At 40.4% G+C, this 26,101-nt stretch overlaps 1 protein-coding gene across 1 annotated transcript in view; it reads right to left on the bottom strand.

The window, feature by feature from the left end:
- Positions 1-26,101, bottom strand: part of SLC35F1 (solute carrier family 35 member F1) — a 297,476-nt gene that overhangs the window by 5,224 nt on the left and 266,151 nt on the right. Inside the window, exon 7 of the mRNA XM_081141424.1 lies at positions 19,992-20,146. Within this exon, the coding sequence (XP_080997550.1) occupies positions 19,992-20,146 (155 nt within the window). The remainder of the gene's footprint in view (positions 1-19,991; positions 20,147-26,101) is intronic.

Below are 26,101 nucleotides of genomic sequence, written 5' to 3'. Positions count from 1 at the left end.
AAAGTACCTTTCTCTCTTAATTCCTTGAATTGGGACCGTTTCTTTCTTGACCAGGGTCAAGTGCAGAGCCAGGCATAGTGAAGGCATCTACTAAATGTTATTTGATATTGGTTTTTATTTTGAATGGAGAAATTTCAGACTCAAGAAAGAAAAAAATTTAAAATTAGCCTATACCAAAGGTGTATTTGAAATTTTTTAGCTTTCAACTCTATAATCCAATGTCATTCCTCAGACATAAAATGTTCAAAAGTCATTGAAAGGGAAATCAAAGTATTGATCTGTAATCATTGGCTCCAAAGGTAATTTTCAAACCTAGGATCAGTCAGAGGAGAGTGATAGGATGATGAATTGGGAGGGACAGTGAAGAAGGCAAGAGTCTGGGTAGAGGAGTGAGGGTCATTGATCAGTGGATTAGAATAAGAGGTTTAACAAACTTGGGATGAACAAGATTTGGCAATTGAAGTCATGTAGGGGTGTTGGCAGGAAAAAATCTGATACAGGGCATCCTGCAAGAAGCATTTGAATTTCTCCCAATTTCTGATTTTGGCTCCCGTATTCTGACTTTATCAATATGGCAAATATTTTCATATTCATTTTTGTAAAGCTAATACCTTTGCCATTGTAAGAAATAATACCTGAATTATCCTTTTTTTGGACATGGGATCATCAAGTTGAATGATAAATTCACTACAAAGTATCTTCCTGGGACATAGATTTAGAATAACAACATGCCTAGGCTTTATTTCCAATGCATTTCCATTTAATTCATACAGAATCCACTCTAAAATTGTCAAAATACAGGTAGCATAAAATTTTATATGGTAGAGGCATCTTGGAAATCACTCAAAAGATTTTATTAACAGACGGTAGAGAAAGTCTTCATTTAACACATTAGCCCAAAAGAGGAGTAGTAAGTCAAGCATTATGATTAATCTGGATAAATATTGAAAGTTAGAAATAACAACAGAAAAGTTGTATTTGTTAAAAAGTAAGAAAAAGTTCCTTTTCTTTTTTTCCTTTATAGAGTGATAGAAAAATAATTTAATCAGGTACCTAATAGGATGGCCCTCAGTTCCGGATGCCACCCTTATCCTGACAGAGCATTCATTTTAGAAAAGAAAATCCACCAAACGGAAATTCTGTATATTCCCAGCTGTTAACCTGTTATCTGCAAAGAAACACTCATTTGTAGTTCTGCAAGCAAAGGGAACAGGAGCTCCTCTGGAACTCTGCAGGAGGCCTGAGCCACCTGCGAGGCACAGAGGAGGCAAGTTTCAGGCAGAGGCTCACTGCCTCCACTTAAGAACAAGGGCTCTGCCTGGAGTGTATTTGTCACCCTACTCCAGTCAACAGCAGGCCCTGGGGAGACGGTGCACGTTCTGTGCTGCAGACGCCCTCCTGCCCGCGTTTCATCTGACTTGCAGCTGTGAGAAGCTGAGACAGGATGCACCTTGCGTCAACACTATCACACTGCACACTCCGTTTACTTCGCTGCTGCTGTTTTCCATCCTGACCGGTTCCTTTGTAATAAGGGTCAGAAAGCACTCCTGGCTGGGACACAGGCCGGCGTCCAGAGGAGGGAGCATGGGAGACTGATGACGGAGCTGCACGAAGCTCTTTAACTTCAGCGAGGGATTCAGCCTCGCTCTCAGCCAGCTGGCACCTCGGTGCGATCACTAGTTAGCTAGTGGGACATTCAGCACATCGATGAAGGGCAGATTCAATTTCTATTTTAGCTTTGGTACTGAACTTCCAAGTTGAGTTTTAATAAACTAATGACTTTAATGCGCCTAAGCTTATACAAGGTAGAAAGCCACATGGTTTGAAAGTGATTTCAAAGTATATTTATATCAACTAGAATAGATGAGGAAGAGAACAGTTTTCAAGGGCAGCTTTCTTTTTCCAGTTTAACTAAGGAGATGACAGGGGTGAGCAGAGGTGAGCATGGGCAATCCTCAGAGGGGCGTAAGGTAAAGGGTGAAGCGACTGGGCCACAGCTCTGCTTTCACTGGATGTAAGTACCAGCCACTCAGTACGGGGGGCCTGGCTTGTTCTTATTTCCCAGGGAGTGCCTTTAATAGAGTCCCTGTATGTGTATGCCTGTGTGTAACGTGGCTTCTACAAGGTGCCTGATGTTGGACTCTGGTCATTTTTGCCCAGTGAATTCGCTTGGGCCTATTAATGATCAGAACTAATCTTGATTTAACAAATAACAAGAAGTAAAATTTTTATTTGAGCTCTGACAAAGAGATGCACCACAGTCCTATCTGCAAAGCAAGACAAAGATTCAACAGGAAAAAGGAACGATGTCACTTGTGAGGTAGAAGAAAGACCTGGAAAAGAGTAGTGGGTGAGGTCTCTTAGGAAAGGGGGAGTGCATGAGACCCATGTAAAGCTACTGGAATTATCTGAGAAAAAAGGAGAGATTTAGATTAGGTCTAATGTAGCTCTGACTTGGAGAGCCAGAGGAAGCTCAGAGAAAATACAGTTGGAAGGAGGAAGGAAATGAGGTCAAACTGGAAAGAAAAAAGATACAGGTAAGGATGTTTCTCAATACGTAGGAGGAGAGGGGACTGCAGGACTGGATAACCAAAAAATAATGACTCTATTCTAAATTGAGCCAGCATGTATTCGCTCTCTGTCTCTCAAATGTTTGTACACCCCCCCCCCCCTCGTGAGCGACTACTACTGACCTGATCGGATCTGCCTTCTGAACTTTCTCACTCTGAGAAACGTGAGAGAACGTTACTCCTGAAGATTTCTCCTGTATAACCTATAAGGAAGGGACACTGCTTTCAAGCACTCATGCGTTCCCAAGGCTATCTGTGATGAGGGTAGGAAGGAAATAACCCAATATCTCAGACCATAGCTCAAGGGTGACATTATTGCTAAAATTTCAAAAGACAATCATCTAGCCCAAACAAGAGGGCTTCATTGGATATGAGCCTGACAATGAAAGAGGCATACCATTTGGAGACATGATCATGGTAAGAGTTGAAACTAATTCTTGAACTGTATAAGGAAGCTACTCAGAAACAATTTCAAGGGTATTTTGAAAGGTTCTTAGACATGGCTTTAATGGGGAGGTTTTCCACATAAACAAAGGATATGTGGCCACAATCATTTCACTTCTAGTTCCTATTCAAGCTTATTCTTTAAAACAGATACAGATATAACTAAGCCTTTCCATATTTTTAACTCTTTAGCAGAAAACACCTAGGAGGGAAGAATCTGGAAACCTGCAAACTTAGCAGTTGTTTCAGCAGTCAATGCAACCATAGGTCAGTAGAAGATAAAGGGTAGTGACTGGTCATTCCCAAGGTTATGCAGCACAGGCTGGTAAATGTGAGGTTTAAGAGCTGCTGGGAGAATTTCCTTGTAGGGAGATTGGCCTGGCAATTTCAGCAGGCAAGTGATGCCTGGGGCGAAAATTAGACTTTTAATTAAATTTGTGAAAACTGTCCTGAATACTCTATAAATGCCAAAAAAAAAATTTTTTTAAATGTTCTTTCCCCTGTACTTCCATACTCTGTGATAGAAAATGCTCATATAATCAACTGGGACACCTAACCATGATTTCTAGACCAAGAAGGAATAAATAAGCCCAATTCTGCTTCAAACCAGCTTACACAGTTTGGAAGTTCTAGGTACCAGAGTAATTTGAAGACCCATCAGTGATTAAGTAAAATGCCAATTAAAAGAGTGAATCATAATTAAATGGAATGCTGCCATAGTGTTTGAAAGTCCAAACTTGATGGGGCTAATAGAAACGGATTTGGGGAGCCCAAGTTCTCTTGAGTCCTCACTTTATATAGAGATTGAAGGGCTGACCCTTTGGGCAATAATCTTGGAAGGGAAAAAACCAATGTGCTGAGTTTCCTGGGTGGAAGGGAGAGGACAGCTCAGCAATAAAGTACATCTCTCAGCAGCCCTATGTGGCTGAGAGAGCTGTGGGCCACACCTGGAGTCTGGGAGAGGGATGGTGGGGAGCGGAACCAGGGGAAGCTAGTCATTCCTGGGCAGGCTGTAAGCTGGGGCCTGGTTGGGATCTTGTGACGAAAGGCTCTGCCTGGTCCTGACCTATGGCTGCTGGGTCTGAGCCAATTGCTATTCGAGGCAAGGAAACTAGACAGACCTGGCTCCGCAGAAATGCCAACATAAACAAGCTGATGCTAGACCTCCTAAACTTGGCTCTGCACTAAATTAACAAAATCATTTTTATTATTATTAAGAGTATTAAAAATGCAGAAGTTCTGCTTCTGAGTTTACTAAACTGAAAATAAATTGCCTGGAGAGGCCAGAGCTTTTCAGCTTCTTTAGAACTGCCTTACTATTGCTCTGTCTCCTACTCTCGCCTCCTCTCATTTCCCCTCTTCTTCTCCCTTCCTCATTTTTTTTTTTTTTTTAGAAGAAAAGGGCTAAATCTTTCTGGTTAAATATTGCAATACTTCTTTCTTTTAGGTCACAGCATGGAAAATACCAAATGTGGGCATGGCACACTCTACCGCCAAACACCGTAATCAGTTGTCCCTAGGGACCAAGAATACTTACCTCCACCCCTCATCTCCCATTCTTTCACCAATTAGGAAATAACCCCAAATTCCTATAATCTACACAGGAAATAAGTCAGTGAATGCCCCAGTAAACATGCTAAATGGTCTCTTCATCTATATCAGAAAACCAAGGCATGGCTAAGATTTAAATACTTGAGAAACAATTTACCCTCCAAACATGGCCTTGTTAAGGAGAGAAGCAGCAACCAGGCCCTGCCTCTGTGTCCTGACACTATCCCCAGGCTGTGCCCCCCGGTGTGATTCCAGTTCCATTCATGAGGCCTTTTGTTTGGTTTGCAAAACCAATTCATTTGGCAGTACAATGTGTGTAGTCGATCACATCTAAGGCCAATAGGGCTCTTTTACAGGCAAATATCTTCCCCTGTGGGTAATTTCACACATGAGTACAACAACAGGGAGTTAAAAATGGATTTCTGTCATTATCTTTTATATGACAAACAGACATTTTCACTTGGTTTGATGAATTGATAGGATTCCTCGTTCATGCAGATTTCTATCCTCTGCAGTCCCACAAATGAAGACCATGATAGTCAAATCGGAAGTGAAAGAAAAGGGGACTACCCTGTGGGAGTGTTTAATTATAGGTTGTGACAACAAAGGCTGTGTGATGGCTCATTTATGTCACCTTCCCATGCATCATTCTTATTATCAATATTCAAAAAAGGGATTACACTTGTGTGCAAGGTACACTGAGCAGTGGCCTTGACACAATTTACACTTGCATCACAAGACATTTCCCTCCACACAACACAGGGATGCATAATGGGCTGGATTGATTCAGGAGGCTGAATTTTAAGCTAGTGAAAGATAGTTTATAGAAGTAGCAGTGTTGCTGTTCAACACAGCCCAGAGAACCCCTGTTCTAGTACAATGGAATCAACAGCTGGAAATGGGAGTGGCCCCACTCACTATTACACTTAGTGATCCACTAGTAAAATTTTGCTTCCTGTCACTGCAACCTTATGCTCTGTTGATCTAAAAGTCTTAGTTCCAAAGACAGGAATAATTTCACCAGGAGACACAAAAATGATTCCATGGAACTTCTGAAAGTTAAAACCACCACCTAGCCACTTTGGGCTTCTCTTGTTTCTCAATCAACATGGAAAGAAGGGGGTTCTTGTTACTATGCTGACTGGGGTGGTTGATTTTGGCTACCAAGGGGAAATTGGGCTGCTGCGTCACAATGGAGGTAAAGAAGAGTGTATCTGGAATACAGGAGATCCCTTAGGCATCTCTAAGCATTACCATCCCCTGTGAACAAATCAATGGAAAATTTCAACAACCCAATTCAGGCAACACCACTAATGGCCCAGACCCTGCTCAATGAAGGTTGGGTCACCCCACCATACAAATAAACACAACCATATAAATAAATACAACCATTTCCTGATATTCCCAGGAAGTATCATGCGGTGATTCATAGAATGGGCTCCAGAGTCAGAATTCTGGCTTCTGTATTTCGGTTTTCTACTTCCTTGTTTTGTGATCTTGCACAAGTTCCTTACCTCCCATGCCTCTAGTCACTTACCAGTGAACTAAGGATAATAGTGCGCGGCACATAGTAAATGTTCAATAAATGTCAGCTATTGTTATCTTTACATCACAAAGAGTAAATGCTAAAGCAAAAACAGATATAAAAACTTTCCTCAAGAGCCCTTTCTGAGGCAAGCATGAATCAAGTTGAACTGCAAATGCATTTATAGAATTGGCTATTTAAAAGGATAACAACAATCCACCCGTCGGGAATGGAAGGCTTTTGTGCCAATGCAAATAATAAACCCCTGGTTTACAGGCTCAATATTTGGACTCAGTTATGTTCAGTTTTCTTGCAATGATGCATAATTATAGAAGTCACAGAAATCCTCATAAATTCCTATTCTGCTTTACCTTGTTTATTAATTTTGAGAAACTACTCCCCATTGGCACACATCACATTGGAGCATCCATTAGTCTATGTAAGTTAGTAATTAATTTTGGTCCCTTGGTGTGGTAGACTGAAAAGTGGCCGCGCAAGATACATCTTAATCCCTGGAATCTTTAAATGTTAGTTACCTTATTTGGAAATAGGTCTTTGCAGATATGATTACGTAAAAGATCTTAAGATGATAGATCTTCCTCGGTGTTATGGACTGAATTATGCCCCTTGTATTTAGAAATGGGGCCACCCAACAAACAAAAGTCTTGGACAAGTGAATTTTACCAAATATTCAAAGAAGAATTAATGCTTATCCTTCTCACACTATTACAAAAAAATTCAAGAGGAGGAAAGACTCCCATGCTCATTTTATGAGGTGAGCATTGTCCCAATTCCACAACCAGATAAATACACTGTAAAGAAAGAAAGTTGCAGGCCAATATCCCTGATGAACATGGATGCTAAAATTTTCACCAAAATACTAGCAAACCGGATCGAGCAATACATTAAAAAGATCACACACCATGAGCAAGTGGGATTTAATCTATAAAGATCTCTCATTTCTCTATTGGTCTCCTTTCTTGCAACCTGAGAAGTATTCTAAGAAGAGAACCATATTTAAGAAGTATAATTAATAACAGTTCTAAATTAAGTATGATAATCTTAGTTAGCAAACAAAGCCAGTGTCTACTTCTTCCTAAGTATTTTCTTGTACAGACATTCTCTGGTTTATGATGGTTTGACATACAAATTTTCAACTTTATGATGGTGCAAAAGCTATACAGATTCAGTAGAAACTGAACTTTGATCTTTTCTCAGGCCAGTGATATGGAGTAAGATACTCTTCTGTGATGCTGGGCAGGAGCCATCTGAGACCCTATAGTGTATTCACTGTGTTAGATGATTTTGCCCAACTGTAGGCTAATATAAGTGTGTAGAGTGTGTTTAAGGTAGACTAGGCTAAGTTATGATGTTTGATATGTTATGTGTATTAAATGCATTTTCAACTTATATTTTCAATTTATGATGGTTTTATCAGTATGTAAGCCCACTATAGGTCGAGGAGCATCTGTATATCATCTCATTTCATTTTCAAAACACTGACCTGTGAAAAAAGGAGGGAGCACCATGATGGTCTTATGATGACAGCTGACACAGTGCTCAGAGTCCTCAACCCTCCACCCAGTTCTCTTGCCATCTCCTAACTGCTTGGCGAACTGCATTGCAACATAATTCTTTTTTGTTTCTTCCATTCCTTATATTCAAGCTTCTACGAGCAATCTATATTTCAGTTGCACAGGGGAAGAACTAAAATTCAACATATTTGGAATAACCTTAATGGATTATTGATGAACTAAGAAGCTGCTCTTTCTTAATTCATAGCAATGAATGATCATCAAGAAATATTGCCATGGCCGCTGGATGGAGAAACCCTTTGACAAAATGAAAAATGAGTTCTCCTGCAACCATATTGGAATCCTTTATTTCCTTCTCTTACGTTTACCTGGTGGTGGCAGGAGAGACAGAGAAATGAAATAAATGGGCAAGTAATTTATTGCAAAGAACATCATGATGTGTCAGCTGTCAAGGAAGAAATCATATTATGATTTTAATGGCTAATCAATATTGTTTAAATAAGAAGTTCAGTACATGATAAATAGGTGCTGTCTTCTCTTATAGAGCTCTCAACACTCACTTTTTAATTCCAGAATATCACAGAGGAGCACTGGCATTGAGTCCATAATAAAATATTCAACATAATTATTATTACATATTCATAGCCCATGGAGTGCTATAAAAAATGTGACAGACATTCAATGACACTGTTACTTTTTCTTTTTTTTTAATGTTTAAAATATTACAGATGTCCCTTTTTCTCCCCACTGACCCATTCCACCCCTTCCACCCCCCTCCCACTCCCTCACCACACCATTGTCTGTGTCCTTGGGTTATGCAGATATGCATAGAAATTCTTTGGTTAATCTCTCCCCCCAACCCCCTCTTTCCTTCTAAGATTTGTCAGTTTGACCCATGCTTCCATGTCATTGAATCTATTCTGTTCATCAGTTTATTAAGTTCTTTAGATTCCACATATAAGTAAGATCATGTGATGTTTGTCTTTCTCTGCCTGGCTTGTTTTGCTTAGCATAATACTTTACAGGTCTATCCATACTGTCCCAAAGGGTACAAGATCCATCTTGTTTATGGCTGTGTAGTATTCCATGGTGTGAATGTGCCACAGCTTTTTAATCCACTCATCTACTGATGGGCACTTGGGCTGTTTCCAGATCTTAGGTATTGTAAACTGCGCTGCTATGAACATCGGGGGGCATATATTCTTTCTGATTAGTGTTTCAGGATTCTTAGGATATATTCCTAGAAGTGAGATCACTGGGTGAAATGGCAGCTCCATTTCTAATTTTTTGAGGAACCTCCATACTGTTTTCCATAGTGGCTGCACCAGTCTGCATCCCCACCAGCAGTGTACTAGGGTTCCCCTTTCTCCACGCCCTCGCCAGCACATGTCATTTGTTGACTTGTTGATGGAGCCATTCTGACAGGTGTGAAGTGATACCTCATTGTGGTTTTAATTTTCATCTCTGATGATTAGCGATGTTGAGCATTTTCTCATGTGTCTCTTGGCTATCCGTATGTCCTCTTTGGAGAAGTGTCTATTTAACTCCTTTGCCCATTTTTTAATTGGGTTGTTTGTCTTCCTCTTGCTGAGTAGTACGAGTTCTTTGTACACTTTGGAAGTTAACCCCTTATCAGATACATCCTTGGCAAATATATTCTACCATACCATGGGTTTCCTTTATATTTTGAGGCTGTTTTCTTTTGCTATGCAGAAGCTTTTTAGTTTGATGTAGTCCCAATTGTTTATTTTTTTCTTTTGTTTCTCTTGCCCTAGGAGATGTATCAGTGAAAATTCTACTACGTGAAATGTCTGTGACTTTACTGCCTATGTTTTCTTCCAGGATTTTTATGGTTTCGAATCTTACACTTAAGTCTTTTATCCATTTTGAGTTTATTTTTGTGTATGGTGAAAGTTGGTGGTTTAGTTTCATTTTCTTGCATGTAGTTGTCCAATTTTCCCAGCACCATTTATTGAAGAGACTGTCTTTACTCCATTGTATGCTCTTGCCTCCTTTGTCAAATATTAACTGACCATAATGGTGTGGGTCTATTCCTGGGGTCTCTGTTCTGTTCTGTTGATCTGTATGTCTGGTGTTGTACCAATACCAGGCCGTTTTGATTACAATGGCTTCGTAGTACAGTTTGATATCCAGTAAGTGACCCCTCCCACTCTGTTCTTTTTTCCTTTTTAAATTAAGCTTTGTACCTATTATAAAAATAAAATTATCTAATGTCTTAAGGCTTAAATATTCTCTTGTTTCCATGTTCCCTTAGCCACCCATCAGTATAATCAAAGAATGAATCAAAGCAATGACTTGCTATTGTGGGATCTAAACTTTTTACTTTTCAGCTGGTTTCACTGACTTGAGATGCAAAGAGTCCACCTCAATCAAAAACTTTTGTGCTTCTTATGTGAAAATTCCTAGATAATGTTTAGCCTAGAAAATTGAAGTTTAAACTCAAATGTTTCTTGTAGAAATAAGCCTTTCACTGAATAAATAATTGCTGAACACCTACCATTCCAGGCTCTGTACTAGACACTAGGGATCCAGCAGAGAAGAGACATGTAGTACCCTTCTTATCTGGAGCTAAGTTCTTATATAAAGTCAGTCTTTTCATTTAAAGATGAGACTAGTACACAAAGGAAACACCAAGACACTCCATGACTGCTGGGACCTCCACAGGGCCATGGGAAACAGGCACACTCCTGCACACAAATGCCTGGTTCCATGGAGCATCAGAAAAGAACTGGGTGTGAAACTGGCAGCCAAAATTGACATTCAAGTTAGGCTGAGTTACACTGCTAGGTTTGAGCAGCAACAGAACAGTTTACAATGTGTTTATTTAAAAAATAAAACCATGTCCCCAAAGATATTTAAATGAGAAAAAACTGTAAGTATAAACTACATTAGTGCTTAGCAATGCAATGAGTGAAGAGTTTAACTTATGTAAAAATAATGAGAAAAACAGACACAAACACTTCAATTTTTTTTGGTTCATGTTTGTCAGTTAAAATGGAGACTGAACCATTTAGAACCCTCTAATTAGTGTCCGGTTGCAATTATGTCCCATTTTTTAATGTCAGAGATTCGTATTTAGATTTCCTTTTTATTTGAGAGGACTGCTAGCTTTATGTATTTTTAAACTGAAAATAGCTTTATGGTTTTATGATTATAAGAATAACAAATGTTCATGTACTGTTTCAGCAATACATAATTTATGCAATACCTAAAAGCGTGAAGAACATGAAATATAAGCACTCAAAATTCTACCATCCTTACTAATGGCATTATTTACTGAGTGTTCACCGTGCCAGATGCTGCAGTAAGTGATTTACCTGCACTCTTTCATTTCTATACAGGGATCCTCATGCTACCAGTTATAGAGTATCCACTATTATGACCTCGATTTTGCAAACAGGGAAACAAAGGTTGAGGGAAGCTCTTTTGCACAAAGCTGTATAACTGGTAGCATCAGGGGTTCCTGTATAGAATTCAGAGGGTAAACCTGGACAAAACCTGGATTTTTATTTTCACTGACCTCTAACTGACATTTGGCATTTCATTATAAATGTGAGCAGCGACCTACATTAGCATTAGCAGTACCATAGACCGTAGATGTTTTTGCTAATAGAAATCACATATATTTTCAAGTCGCATTACAACTGCAGCAGGTCTCTCCAATATTGCTTATACGCATCAACTGCTTCGAAATGACAGTACTTATTAGATGTGCTTCACATCTTGTGATTTGATATATTACTATATCATCAAGTTTTAAAATACTTTGATTATTTTAATTAGCCTGTTTTTCCCCGCTATGTATTTATTTTAGACATTTAAAAACATTGTCATAGGGATCACCAGGCTCACCAGATTGTCAGAGGAACCCCCAGCACAAAAAAGTTAGGGAGCCCTTGGCGGCAGTGAGCTGAAACTCACCCCCAGGTGGTCTGTCTCCAGAGCCTGGGCTCAGGCTTGCGACAACTCTGCCATGCCTGCCCTTGGACTCCTGTCACATTTCGGTGAATATATATTCAGACCTCTTTCAAATTTAGAGAGAATTAAGTGGTGATTAACTCAAGGAAAAAATCAAGGAAACATTCTCAAGAACAGGAACCTTTCCCCACTACATACTCTCAAGGAGGCAGGGGGACAATGTCATTATCTGGGGCTCTGTCATGAATTGGGGAGCAGTTCAAGACTACCAAAAAATTGTATCCCAGGTAGTGGAATAGGTCATAGATCAAACTGACCTACAAGTGTAAAAACATCGGAGACATTCTCAAACAAAAAGAACTCAGAGATACGACTCTTGTGGGCTCTTTTTTTGGAAAAACACCACCACCACCCAAATTACTTAATGATAAAATCCAGTCACTCATTAGATTGGAAAGAACGGGGCGCAATGCTCAATTAAAAAACATACATCAAACAGTAGCTACAAAGTTCTGAGAAAAAGAAAGTGTAACCCAGGAAAGTTATCCTTTGAAACCAAATATAAGAATGTTTTCAAGAAAGCAAAGACTTGGAATATATAGCCCCTATGAACACTTCCCAAAAGACCTAGGCTAGCCCAATAACACTTTTGCAGTGATTACAAAGTCTCCCCTTCTTCAAGGCATTTGACCACCATCTGCTGGAAAATATTTCCTATAAATGAACAAATTGCGCTGTGGACAGCCTGTACGACTGCACACAGCAGCCCTGCTCCCTGACAAGACCAATAGTGATGAAAGCCAGGCAACTGAGACAAGCCAAAACAAGGGGTTCAGAAAAGAAGAGCCTGCATGTCAGAGGCTGGTGGTTTAGCAAATGTAATAAGTACGGAAATGAGGCTTAAAGATCATAGGGATTATATTGATAGAAATTAACTTATTAACAATAGTTGACAACATAAAAACAATAGAACAGAAATCAGGAAACGAGGGAAAGGCAGTATTATCTTTTGTAGAAAGGGGTGAATAAATATTCTCAAAACTTTAAATATAGAGTTGGAGAAAAGCTTCCCATCCATGGTAGCCCCTGGAGGTGTGTAGAGCGATGGCCCCGCTTCAGCCTTTAATGTTTGAGCCAATCTTTGCTCTTTGTCTTTGCAAACTGATCTGATTTCTATGAGCCTGGGCCATTCATATTCTGGTCCATGGTAGAGGGATCCATACAGGCCTGCTGAAAAAATTAGGAGTCGGATTGTGCAGGAGGGGGCCAGGCTGTGCACCCCGTGACAAACACATCCAGTGCATTCTCCTGGTTTTGCAACTAGTTGGTTTTTCCCACCTATGGCTCAGTCCAACCACAAACTTTTCCATATGAAACTCCTGCAACACCTCTATCTAGTTCCATTGTCCCTCACAGCTTGTCCTGATGATGTGAGTCTAAAATACCTGTCTATGATGTGGAGTTTATGAACAGATTCACATAGAAGGAATTTTTACTTCAGGCTACAATTCTGGACTTGCCTCAAAATTTGTCCCCGACTTCTCTAATCCTTCCAGGACTTTTGGTAAATGGAAATTGCTACTGTGGCAGAGACTGGCTATTTTGTTCACTAAATCTATTTTCTTTTCTTTCTGCACAAGCAGCTTGACTCCATTCCCCAGCTTTCCTTCATTTAGGTGTGGCCATGTGGCTGAGTTGTGGCCAGTGGAATGGGGGGGAGGTTATGGACACCAATGTAGACCCAGCCAGAAAAGCCCCTAGACAGTCTCACAGAGAGGTGCAGAGAGCCCCAAGGGCCTGCCCAGGGGCTGGTCAACTTTTTCTTAAAGATCTAGCTAGTAAATATTTTAAGCTTGTGGGTCACACAATCTCTGTCACAGCTGCTGAGTGCAGTCATTGTGGGCAAAAGCTGTGCTCCAATAAAACTGTATGTACAAAAACAGGGGCTGGCTCACAGTCATAGTTTGCTGATCCCTGCCCTTGAGGATGGAAGGGGCCTGGGTTCCTGAGTGGTTGCATCGGGAGCATTCTCTCCCCTCTGTAGAAGCTATTGACACTTGCCCTAACTAACTCAGCAGGATGGAAACCTCTGGAGACACTGCCCTGAGTTTCCAGGCAAGTGGAAACCAAGTCCAAACATTCATTGCTCTGTCACCTTGGTATTTTGTGTGAAATGCTTTGATGCCTCGGTGATGCCAGTTTCTCCAATTCTCTACTCACCACTGACAGTTTAGAAAACAGGAAAAGGGTCATAAAAGCTAAGCATTAATTTAAAAATCACCCATTTATAATTATATTTAGGAATGTGAACTTAAAATCCATAGCCTTTTAAGATGCCCTTCTTACAAAAAGGAATATGACAGGCTACTTATGAGAGCACTTTTATAAATAAGATGTGTCGTGTCGTTTTTATGTGCATCAGCTGCCACAGGCCGAGGCTGCCTGCCCTGGCTTTTCAAGGGCAGTTCCATTACTGAAATCGCTCGCTGCCACAGAGGATCAACCGGGTTGCCTGGTTCCAGATTCTAATCCACAGCTAATGAAAGATTCCACGCATAATGCAGTCTCGGCAGAGCTCTGGCACCGGCTCTCAGATGTTAAGGATGCTTCAGATTGCTGGTCTGTGCGAGTTGCAGCAGTTTGGAATCTCATCCTTGCATTAATCCACCTTGATGCTCTTATTATCTTTATTTATAAATAGAGTTAAGCACCAAAACAGTACCTGGCACATAGCAAGCATAGAATAAATATTTACTGGATGAAGTTCTTTTAAATTTAGTGCGTAATAATGTATTATTAAATTAGCCCCACATCCAGAGTTATTACACTTTTCTTGCCAAACCTCATAGCAAGAACAAACACAAAGACGACAGTGACAACACCAGTAAGAGAAACAGGCATACATGGGAAATAATGTAATTTTTAGTGGCCAACAGAGAGGGTCAGGTGGAACCTGGAGCTCCACCCTTGTCCTCACAGGGTGCAGTCTGGATTGCTGGAACAGGCAGCTGACAGTGTAAGAAAGTTTGCTAACTATTTGTCAAGCATAACACACAGCAATTATAAAAAATTTATCTGGTATAAAAATGAGACTAAAACATGCAGAACGTTTTCTAATGAACACATTCAGATGGAATTCTTAAAAAAAAAAATCACACGAATCACATTACCCAGGATAGCTGAAGTAGCCTTCTTGGACAAATGACTTTGAAATCTTTCTTTCTCCTTTTTTAAAAATGGTGACTATATGGGTAATTGAAACATTTTTCTGATGTAAGCGTGTAAGTTTTACGGAGCTCTTACTTCCTCAACGTATTACTCTTCTAATAGGATCACCAGTGGCTTCCTGCTGTTCAGTTGGGGAACCACAGACACCAATGGCCTGAGAGGAGTGTTTGAAGGGAATTTGGACTTACAATGTTCATTTTTTCTCTCTAACAATGTCTTGTTTATTTTGAAAAAGCTAAGAAAATAATCTCTGCTTATGAAGTTACTCTCAATTTTAACTATTACAGCAATTCTGTGGGAATATTCAGCCTTGAGAAGGCACTAGCAAACTGTGTGAAGTAAGCCATTTTCTTTTTAAAAGGGGGTATCCTATATATTCCGTCTTGGCTGCTATTTTTCCTGAAGAATGATCAGTGCACGATGGCATAGCATGAATGAACTTATTGGTATTTTATTTTAACAACCCTTGAATGTTTTCTATTTGTGGCTATCGCCTAAAAATTCTATTATAAGCAATGAAGGAAGGAAGGAATTCAGTTGAAAATGACTGACATCATACTTTCTAAGTTCTCATGCACGAGACCCCAGGTTTTGCCTTTTCAAAGAAGGAATAAGAGAAAATTCACACAAAATTGTTAAAAGCTACATCTAGTCACAAAATCTTAATATGAGATTTGTATCCTAAAAATGGGGATAGAGATGACTAATCCTGAACCACACATCTAATCAGGGAAATGCTTCACAGTTGATCACCATTTATAAATTATTGAATCTCTTCAAAAACTCCATAAGGCACATCTCATCACCTTGAAGTTTGGAGAGAGTAAAAAACTGGGTCCAAACTACTTAGCTAAAAGGTAAACAGAAGCCATGATTTAAATCTAGGCTCCCTTGATTTCGCAGTACATGCTTTTTTTTTTTTTCCACACCATATTGCTTGAATTCATACTTCACACTATAAATACTGAAGTAGTCCTCCCACCCAATTTATTTTCTCCCCACATAACTTAATGTTTCCTTCGTTAAAGTCACACGTTAGTAGGTAAACACAACTACCCTTATTTGTCCTGCTGTAATTAATGTCCTCCTCTGGTTGGCAGAGTAATGGTCCCCAAAAGATGGTCACATCTTAATCCCCAGGACATGCATTTTATCTTACATAGCAGAAGGGATTTTGGAGATGTGATTAAAGATTTTGAGATGGGGAGATTATCCTGAATTATGTGGGTGGGCTCAATATAGTCAGTTACACAAGGGAAGCAGGAATGGCAGTCAGATGGGAAGATGCTATACTGCTGGCTTTGAGGACAGAGGAAGGGGCCAGGAGCCAAGGCATGTAGGCAGCCTCCAGAAGTTGGAAAAGGCAAGGAAACAGATCTCCCTTAGAACCTCCAGAAGCCACACACTCTGCTGACACTTGACTTTACCTCAGTGAGTCTTCTGACCTCCAGAACTGTGGGTAATAAGTTTGTCTTGTTTTAAGTCACTATGTGGCAATTTGTTATAGCAGCCATAGGAAACTAATACATACCTTTTCAATTTTAAGTGTTCTTGTTTATACAATAAATATAAGAAGATAGAGTTTATAATTGATCAAGCTCTGACCTTGGAAAGCCAACACACCATCAAACTGAAAAGCTTCCATGTAAATCTTCACCCTGGCTGGGTGGCTCAATTGGTTGGATCATCATCTCATTCGCCCAAAAGCTTATGGGTTTGATTCCCGGTCAGGGCACATACCTCGGTTTTGGGTTCAATCTCTGGTTGGGATGTGTACAAGGAGGCAACCGATCAATGTTTCTCTCACATTGATGCTTCTTGCTCTATCAAAAAACATATATAAACATATCCTTGGGTGTGTATTAAAAAAAAAATCTCCCTGGGTTTGGTTTTGGGAGGTCGCAGAGGCTCAGTAAAGCTTTATTCCTACAATTTCCATGGATTTCTAAAGATTTACTGTTCTGGATTCAATAATGCTGTCAGGTAATAAAGAACAGAAATAAATAACCACTTCTCAAAAGTCTTGTAAAATTAGAGTTTGCAGGAGCACTATCCCATGCAGGCAGTCTATTTCATAAGTGGGTCATTTGCTTTCCCAGGATGTGGGGTTTCATTGCCCAGTCAGCACAAGAGGCAGAGAAGCCGAAGGCAGTGGACTGATGGGAGGGAAGGGAATGGATTTTTTTCCAAGGGTGGAAAGCGAGAAAAAGCAAATAATCAATGCTGGGCAGGAGAGCTTCGTTTAATCATTTAGTTCTGCCTGGGTAAGCAACATCAGTGAGCAAATAGCCCTCCCCTCGAAACCTGCAGGTATTTATAACCAGACCAGGAGGTTGTTTGGAGTAAAGACATTCTGATTAGGTGAAAGAATAAACTATAACTGCAGACTGTAGTTAAACCAAATGGGATCTTAGAGGCCACTGGTCATTTCTCAGCACTGGAGTGCGAGGCCCCTCACAGAGTCCGTCTCACATTCTTGTCCAGCTCCTCCAGTGAGGGGAACTCCTCAGACAGTCTATTCCACTTTGAATGACTGATTGCTAACAAGGTTTCTTTATATTTAGCTGTAATCTTATATCTTCACCCTGTGGTGCTAGTTCTACCTGCTTGCAGCCACATAAAGCAAGTCTGAACCAGTGGCTCTCAATTCTGGCTGCAGGGAAGCCTTTAAACATCTGATTTTTCAAGCTGCGCTGCAGACCACTTACATCGGGATCAGTGAGAGTGGGACCCAAGCATTGGTACTTTTTAAATCCTTCAGGGGATTCCAGTATACAGCCAAGGTTGAGGGTTACTGGCTTAAACTTCCTTCCACACTATGCTGTTCTTATAGTTAAAGATGCCCTCACTTGAATGGAATCTTCTCTTTCTTAGGCTGTGGCTCTCAACCATCCCCTTAGAGTAGACATTGCGAGGCAACTAGCAGTCATTACTATGCAGCCTGGAGAGGAATAGCATCAGAAACCACCAGGGAAGACCTGGTAGCCCAAAGTCTGTGGTATGATTGACTTGGTTCCTTTCATGTTTTTAAAAGTATAACCAGATAGGTAAATTGGACTTTATCAAAATTAAAATGTTTGTGTTTCCAAGGACACTAGCAAGAAAATAAAAAGACAACCACAGAGTGGGAGAAAATATTTGCACATGATAAGGGTCTAGTATCCAGCATATGTAAAGAAATATTACAACTCAATAATAAAGACAAATACCCCAATTAAAACTGAGCAAAAATATTTAAATAGACATTTCTCCAAAGAAGATATATAAAAATATAACCACCTCCTCCCACTGCTACACACACACACACACACACACACACACACAATACCCCATCATGTGACATCACCATCTTTAAATTTTGAAAAATTTGCCAAGATTTTTGCACTGACCCTAAATTTCTCTTATAGATCAAAGTACCTCCAAAAGAGATCATTTAAAAAAATCACTTTTCTGAGATGGCCCATCTGGCTGTGGTGAGAAACCTGTAAGCCACTCAGAACTGCCCTTCTGTCCAGCTCTGAAGGGCCTCTCCTCTGGGAAGCAAGCCCAAGGCCAATTTCAGAGGCAAGCAATCTGAGCCCTGGGAGGGGAAAAAAAAAACCACCCTGGATTTTTCCAAACAATGACTTAAAAAAAAAAAAAAATGTTTTTTCATTGAATTTTTTTAGAGAGAGAGGACAGGAGAGGGAGAGAGAGAGAAAGAAACAGGAATGATGAAAGAGTTGTTGATCGGCTGCCTCCTGCATGCCCCCTACTGGGGATGGACCCCAAAACCCGGGCACGTGCCCTGACTGGGAATCGAACCCTGACCTCCTGGTTGATGGGTGGACACGCAACCACTGAGCCGTGCTGGCTGGTCGTATCTGTTTAGATATTCCATCTTGTCCTTTTCTGCAATGGCCATAGTCCCCATTGACCCGTATCTCACAAGACTAGTTAAAGAATGGCAAGCAGGCCTCTCCTCACACACCAGTTTGAATCATTTGTTAATAGTTGCACGGAGTGTAGCATTTAAAAGATAACACATGACCTCCATGTGCCACCCAATTAATCATGCCTGCCTTGGGTTACCCGGCAGAGGTGGGGAACGTCCGGCCCACTGGCCGTATATGGCCTGAGAAATCATTTGGTCTGGCCCTGCCAAGGCAACCAGAGGTGGGACTTGGAATTCAATAAATCTAGGAGCTTTTTCATAGCTAGTTTTTAAGTTGATAATTTTGTATGGCGTGAGAGTGATGTTACAAATATCCAGTGGCCCTTGGCAGGAAAAGGGTTCCCCACCCTTTAGGGTGTAGGTAGCCTTCAGAAAGACTACCATCTTTGGACTGAATAGTTTCTTCTTTTCTTCAGGACTGACATATTAACTGTAAATATTTCACAATATCTCTTAGCATTCCTTTACTCAAACCCCAATCTTGTAGTAAAGAAGCTACAGTTGACCCTTCAGTAAGATGGGGATTAGGGGTGCCAACCTCCTGCACAGTTGAAAATCCATTTATAACTCTGACTCCCCAAAATCTTAACTACTAATAGCCTACTCTACTGATAACATAAACAGTTGATTAACACATATTTTGTATGTTATATGTATTATATACTGTTCTTATAATAAAGTAAGCTAGAGAAAAGAAAATATTATTAAGGAAATCAAAAGTAAGAGAGGATACCTTATGTATTGTATGTATTTATTTGAAAAAATCTGTGTGTGAGTGGGCCCGCACAGTTCAAACCTATGTTATTCAAGGATCAACTGCACTTCAAGTGCATTAACATTTTCCATTCATATTTGCAGATACAAAAATATCTGCAGAACAGAAACTGCAGGAACTGCGTCTTTTGTCCAGGGCCTTTGGTAGAATCCATTTTGCAGTTATAGTTTGGAAATTGCACAAATCTTCCTAGCTTTAGGTTGAACAAAGAGTCCCTTCTGGGCAGAATGGTGTCAGAAATTCTGTCCCCCATTCCTGAAAGCCCTTCCTCTATGGAGGCTTCTTAACTTCCACTATCAGTTGTCTGTAGTCACTGGTTTCTAATGACAAAAATGTTGCCTCTGTCTTTAGTTGAAATGTAAATACCCAGACCTCAGGGGTTAGCACCTGGTTTCAGCCTTATCTTCCTACACAAATCAGGGCATCTCACAGCAGGGGAGTCCTACCTGTCTCCCTGGGAGGTGAGCGCGTCTCCTCAGAGGGTCCTTACCTTGTAGTGGAAGAGAAACAATCCACAGAACAGGCTGTACAAATCTGCCGTGAGCAGGGACAGGTTGACCGACGTGGCGCTGGTTTTCTTTATGACAACGGGCATGAAGCTGTAGAGACCAAACATGCAGGCACTAAAGCCAACGTAGAGCAGGCCTGGGGGGAGAGGAAAGAGAGGCAACATCACAGCCTCCTCCAGGGCCTCTGAGTCCACGGGGGGGGGGGGGGGGGGGGGGGGGGGGGGGGAAGGAGAGGCACCCTGCACACCACTGATCATTCACAGAGGGGAGCCTTTCTTTCACTCCATTAACTGATATTTAGTATTGGGTAATCCGTAGCTAAAACATAAGAAGTAAAAAACCCCCAAAACTTCCTGCTTCTCCTACATATGTAGTATTTTGCTTCTTCTAGGAAGGAGTGGCTTTCAGTGGCTACGGTCAGAAAGTGGAGTCAAGGCTTCTGAATTCTATTCTCAGTTGTGTGGTAATTAATGTCTATCCATGTCTGTTAAAACTTTTTCATCTTTTAGTTTTTTATTTGCAAAATAAGAACACGTATTGGTATCATGTATTGTTCATAATGATAAATAATTACATAGTCCTTAAAGTTGAGGGGCTTACCTGTCAGAGAGATCGGGACTATGAGTACTGAAATGGAATCCTAACTGCGTGACCTTGGGAGGACAATGTCACTGCTCTGAGCACAGATGATCTTCCAGATTTGCGAGTCTTGCGCAGCCCTATGGCCAGCACACAGAGACCTATTTCTTTATCACCTTTCCTAGCATGCTGTGGGTGTCACATGTAAGTTCTTCTGTTTTACAAACAAATAGGTAAATGCTTTGCAGACCACCAAAGAATTAAGTTGTGCAAAAGAGAAAGAAAATGCCCTTAAAATGCTATATGGTCATCCAGTCTCAATCTCATGCTCTAAATCTCTCTCTTTCTGAATCTATCTAATTATAAATAGATACACAATTGTTAATAATAATTCCATAAAACACAATTTTGTTGGGTCTCAAGCAGAAGTTTATGGCTAAATCTAGAATTTGGTTTATTTTTTTGTAGATGTTGATACAACACAAATGTAGAAAAATAATGCTCATCTCTCTACCTTGAAAGAATAAGGCATAGAATGAGCATAAGTAATAAAATTCAGTGGATCTTTGGCTTCATAATATAATAAAAGTAACCATCCTTTCCAAAGGAATCCTCAATATGATGTATCTGGTGTGGGCTGTGGACAGGCGGCTTCCTTGAATCCTGTGCATTTTGGAGGATTTGGTAGGTACTGGACATCCAGCCCCTTTAACCAGGAAGACCAGTGACTCCTCCCAGGAGAAGTTTATTTTTCCCGTATGCAAAATATTTAAGGGCATAAATAATCATTCTATACATTTCTGACCCTAAGTTTAAGGAAAGCCACATCAAATCTATACACAAAATTATTCTGAACAGTGAGTAAGCAAACTCAGTGCAACAGCCCCCTCTAGTGTGGCAGAAGCGTCCCAAGAGGAAACCAGAATAGCCTCTCCTATTCCATCAAGCACAAGTCCTCTCCTGGATGTTCTGTCACAGTAGTATCAGATGGCTTTCAACTCTCCAGCAGAAGTCTTAATTCCCTAAAAATGGTCAACTTTCCTATACTTGGGTCTCATGCTACCTATTTTTCATTTTTCTTTTAACCAAATTACAAAAAATGCAATACTAAATAACCTATGGTCAATACATGAAGAGACATAAAAATTAATTCAATATTCCTGAGGCTAGGGGCAAGATATATTCCTAAATTAATTCACTAAAAACAATCAAACTTGATCCAAACAGAGTCCGGACACCAGAGCCTATTTTTTTTTTTTTTAGGAAAGCATGACTGATTGAGATTATACGTGACTGGGCTAGAAAGTTCCAGTGATGGGACAAATGGACTGTATTAACTTTTGACTGACAGCTACATAGTGGCTGCAATAACCATGTTTATAGACAGGGCATGTGTATAACCATTTCTTAATTGAAATGTTTTCTTTCTCACTGAAGATGGAATTCATTCACTCTTGTCCTCATGCATCAAGAGACTTAAGCTAAAGAGATCGGAAAGAATACTGTCAGCTAATACTGACTGAGAGCTTGCTGTGTGTCATGTACTTATATACATTAATTAATTAATCCCCACAACAGTATAACGCCATTTCTAGTGTTACCTTCTTTATACAGATAAAGAAATGAGTTTTATAGAGTGTATCACAGTCCATACTAGGTTCAAGAGAAGACATTTAATATAGGGCACAAGTTACAAAGGCATTTGGATGGATGATGGGAAATGGGAATGGTGAGGCGATGCAGAGATTAGCAACAGCAGTAAGTTACAGGCCTGGAGCTAGAGAGATCCAGTGAGGAGGCCATGTTATCAGGGGTCAGAATAGGGAACCCATCACAGAGGTGACTCAGTCCTTTCTAGAGACCCAACCCAAAACAGGAGGAGCTGTGTGGTTTCTTCCTCCCACCATCCGATCTCCCTCTACTGCCTCCCATTGGCTAAGCCTAGGTGGAAGCCAGTTGACTAGGGCACCTGGGAAGGGTTTGCATGAGCCTCCACAATGCAGAGCAGAGCAAGTAAGGGCAAGAAAGAGATGGATCTGAGAGTAAACAGGCAAAAGCCAGTGTACTGAGAGAGTGACTTAGCCTCAGGTCACACAGGCCATCTGACTTTAAATTCTGAGCACATACCACTGTGTATATATATTATTTAATTATTATGAAGAGAAATAGGGCTTTGAAGGAGCATCCTATTTTATTCTAAAGAGCATCTCATTTTATATATGATATATATATACCATATAAAAATATGACATATACATGTATATATGATGTGTGATTATATGATATATATGATATATACATGTATATATGATGTGTGATTATATGATATATACGATATATACATGTATATATGATGTGTGATTATATGATATATACGATATATACATGTATATATGATGTGTGATTATATGATATATACGATATATACATGTATATATGATGTGTGATTATATGATATATATGATATATACATGTATATATGATGTGTGATTATATGATATATATGATATATACATGTATATAGTATGTGTCTGTGTATGTTGCATATATTTTATTTCATCACATTCTTTGGGATCCTACTGGTGTTCTGTCTTTCACTTTCCTTTGATTTTTAAAATATTATTTTTAATCTTTAAAAATAAAGGCTAAGTAAGATGGTTTCTCCGAACATATGCATAAGGCTAAGCCTGTAGAGGTTGCCAGGCTGGCAGGGCTTGCTCAGAGCACGCACAATAGTCCCACCACAGGCAGCCTCAAGCGTCATCAAGTCGTCCCAACTCCCCAGGTCTCAGATTCAACACTGGTTTAAAAAAAAAAAAAGGTGCATTCTTAATTTTCTTTAAGGTCCATCTTCAGGGAAAGGTCAACTGTCCTGTTCTAGCCTCCAGGAAAAAAAACAAAACAAGCATCACTCACAATGTGAAAAGTGGGGAAGCCCCTGCATCCCACAGACCTGTGGCAGCTGACCCACCACATATTCCTTCCCTCTAACATGGGACTTCCACATCAGCTTACATTTGTCCCTATGCCCTTATTGCAAATAAGATAAAGAGAATGTTTAAGTTATTTAGTAGATTTCCAACTGTGACTGGAACACACCTGCTCCCCAGGAGGGCATTTTAGCTCAATTAGGTCACAACTGTTAGTTGAATTTAGTGATTATGTAACCAGCCCCAGTTTAGTAGAGTAAAACAAAGAAATAAAAATAAACAACAATAACTGTTATCTTCTTGCTTTTTAATTACTTTGTGTCTTGCAGTTGGTCAATGTTATTGGAAAATAACAGAATCTGTTTTTAAAAAATGCCTTCCAAGTCCAGAAAAATATAAAACACATTTATCATTCCACTTATTCCATAGGAAAAAGCCAACTTTTTACTTTGAGAAAGTGGCAACCATATGAGCTATTCAGGAGACTGTATAAAGGGGATTACTGAGGTGGAGAGAAGGAAGGGAGAGAAACACAGTGACAGATGCTGGGGCATGAAGAGAGTCTAGATTCTGCTCTTAGCTAAGATGCTATGAGCTCTCTCGAAGACATAGCAATCAGAGCTCAGACCCTTGGGGGACTTCCCAAGGAGTGGAGGGGATGCGTTAGGACAGCGATTTTCAACCTTTGCATCTCATGGCAATATAAACTGATTACTAAAATTTCTATGACACACCAAAAAATATATATATATTTTTGCTGATCTGACAAAATGAAAAAGGTATGATTTTGATACATTCAAACCCGACAGCTATTGTGTTGGCTGTTGTGCGCATCTTTTTATTTGAGAGCCTAAGGGAAAAGAGGTCAGTGCCCTGACTAAATAGTCAGGAATTGCATGTTTAAAAAGCTTTTGCAGCGCACCAGTTGAAAATTGCTGCCCTATGAGGATGCTGGCCTGCCTGACGTCGCCCTGCCTCTCTGAGCCGCGAGTCCCCGCAGCTGCTGTGCCATCCCCAGTTCCCGAGAAAGTAAGTGCAAGTCAAGCCTAAAGTCTCCTGCCGTCCTCTTGCCATTCATTCGATTGCTTAATAAATATTTATTCATTGAATATGCGCCTAGAATTGAGCTAAACAATAGAACCTTGCAGTAGGTCAGGGTGAGGTAATGAGGTAGCCTTGAAGCAAAAAAACAATCTCAAACCCAACCCTATCAGTGCTTCAGGAAAAAAGGCTGAATATTTGATTTCCTTTCCTGACCATTGTGCCTCATTTCCCATCAGGAATTAAACAAATGGCCACATAATGTGTTCCTTTTGCACGGCCTTCGTCATTTCTGACTGCGGGGACTGACATTTCAATGGCAATGAGAGAGCTCAGAATAAAACTACCTTTTGATGGCACATCTAACTAACACCGAATTCTAACAGAAGCTTGGTGGACATCCACAGGCCGTCCACGTGGAGGACACATTATTTTTTATTATTGCTATTACTATTAATATAAAATTAATTGATGCTCAGGGGCCACGGCCTGTGAAGTGTTCCTGAGCACAGGTGGTGTTTTGTTCCCTGGCGCTGAGAGTCACAAAGACAAATTCGTCCGTAACCTGCAGCCGGTTTCCTTTCCCAGGGCCCTCCTCGCCCACCCCGCTCCTCCTCTCTATTGATTTTCATTTAATTGTAACATTCTGTAGCAGAACTTGAGAGGAATTAAACGGCAGGGCTCTGTGACAGGCACAAGGGCTGGTTAGCCCTTGAAATCGCTAGAGCTGATCCCCAGGGAGAGTCCTGCATAATCCCGTAGCTTGCAGCGTATCTTCGGAGGGATTCATCTCAGCAGCTGGTGGCCGTGGATGCTTTGGGGCCCAGGGCAGGTGAAGTGGCGCAGGGAAGTTCATCTGGTTGCTGCCGGTGCTCATGGAAGCAGAATCTGACTTAGCTGTTAATTCCATCAAAGCGCATATAAACTGTAGACGGCTCAAGAAGCCAGCTTTAGCGTGAGGGCCCATGTGTATTTTCACCTCCATTTACATGCGCTGTACACACAATTCCCAAGCATAAGCCAAGCTCTGTGCTCACTGCTGGAACTCATGCGCCTTGGTACAGACACTGAGGGGAAGTTTGGGGCTGGGGCTAGTAAATGCCAGTCCCTTCTAGAGCTTTCTGTGTGATCATTAGAGCACCACCTAGGATCTCGAGTTTTTGTCCTAATTTTTTTTTTTTTTTTTTTTTAGAGAAAACTGATTTTAGAAAGAAGTGGAATCTGAGATGCCCTGGATGACTAACCAGCTCAAATTGCCTCTGGTATTTTTCACCAAGTCCATTCAGAGATCAATTAACCATTCTTTATATGCAAAAAGCTCCTTTCTGGAAAGGTTTTTATGGGCTCAGAATGTCCATTACATTGTTTTTCTTTTATGCCTTTTTGTTAAGTTCCATTTTTTCCCCTTTTCCGAAGTGCCACTTTTTAATGATCACATCAGCTTTGTGTTTCTTGGCTAGAGCAAATTGCTGCCATTTGCACCCCACCACCGCCTCGGGGCATTCTTTCTTTCTGGTTGGTCTTTAACCTAGTAACATACT

The sequence above is a fragment of the Miniopterus schreibersii genome (assembly GCF_964146895.1).
Source record: "Miniopterus schreibersii genome assembly, chromosome: 6".
NCBI lineage: Eukaryota > Metazoa > Chordata > Mammalia > Chiroptera > Miniopteridae > Miniopterus > Miniopterus schreibersii.
This window is presented reverse-complemented; position numbering and strand designations above follow the sequence as displayed.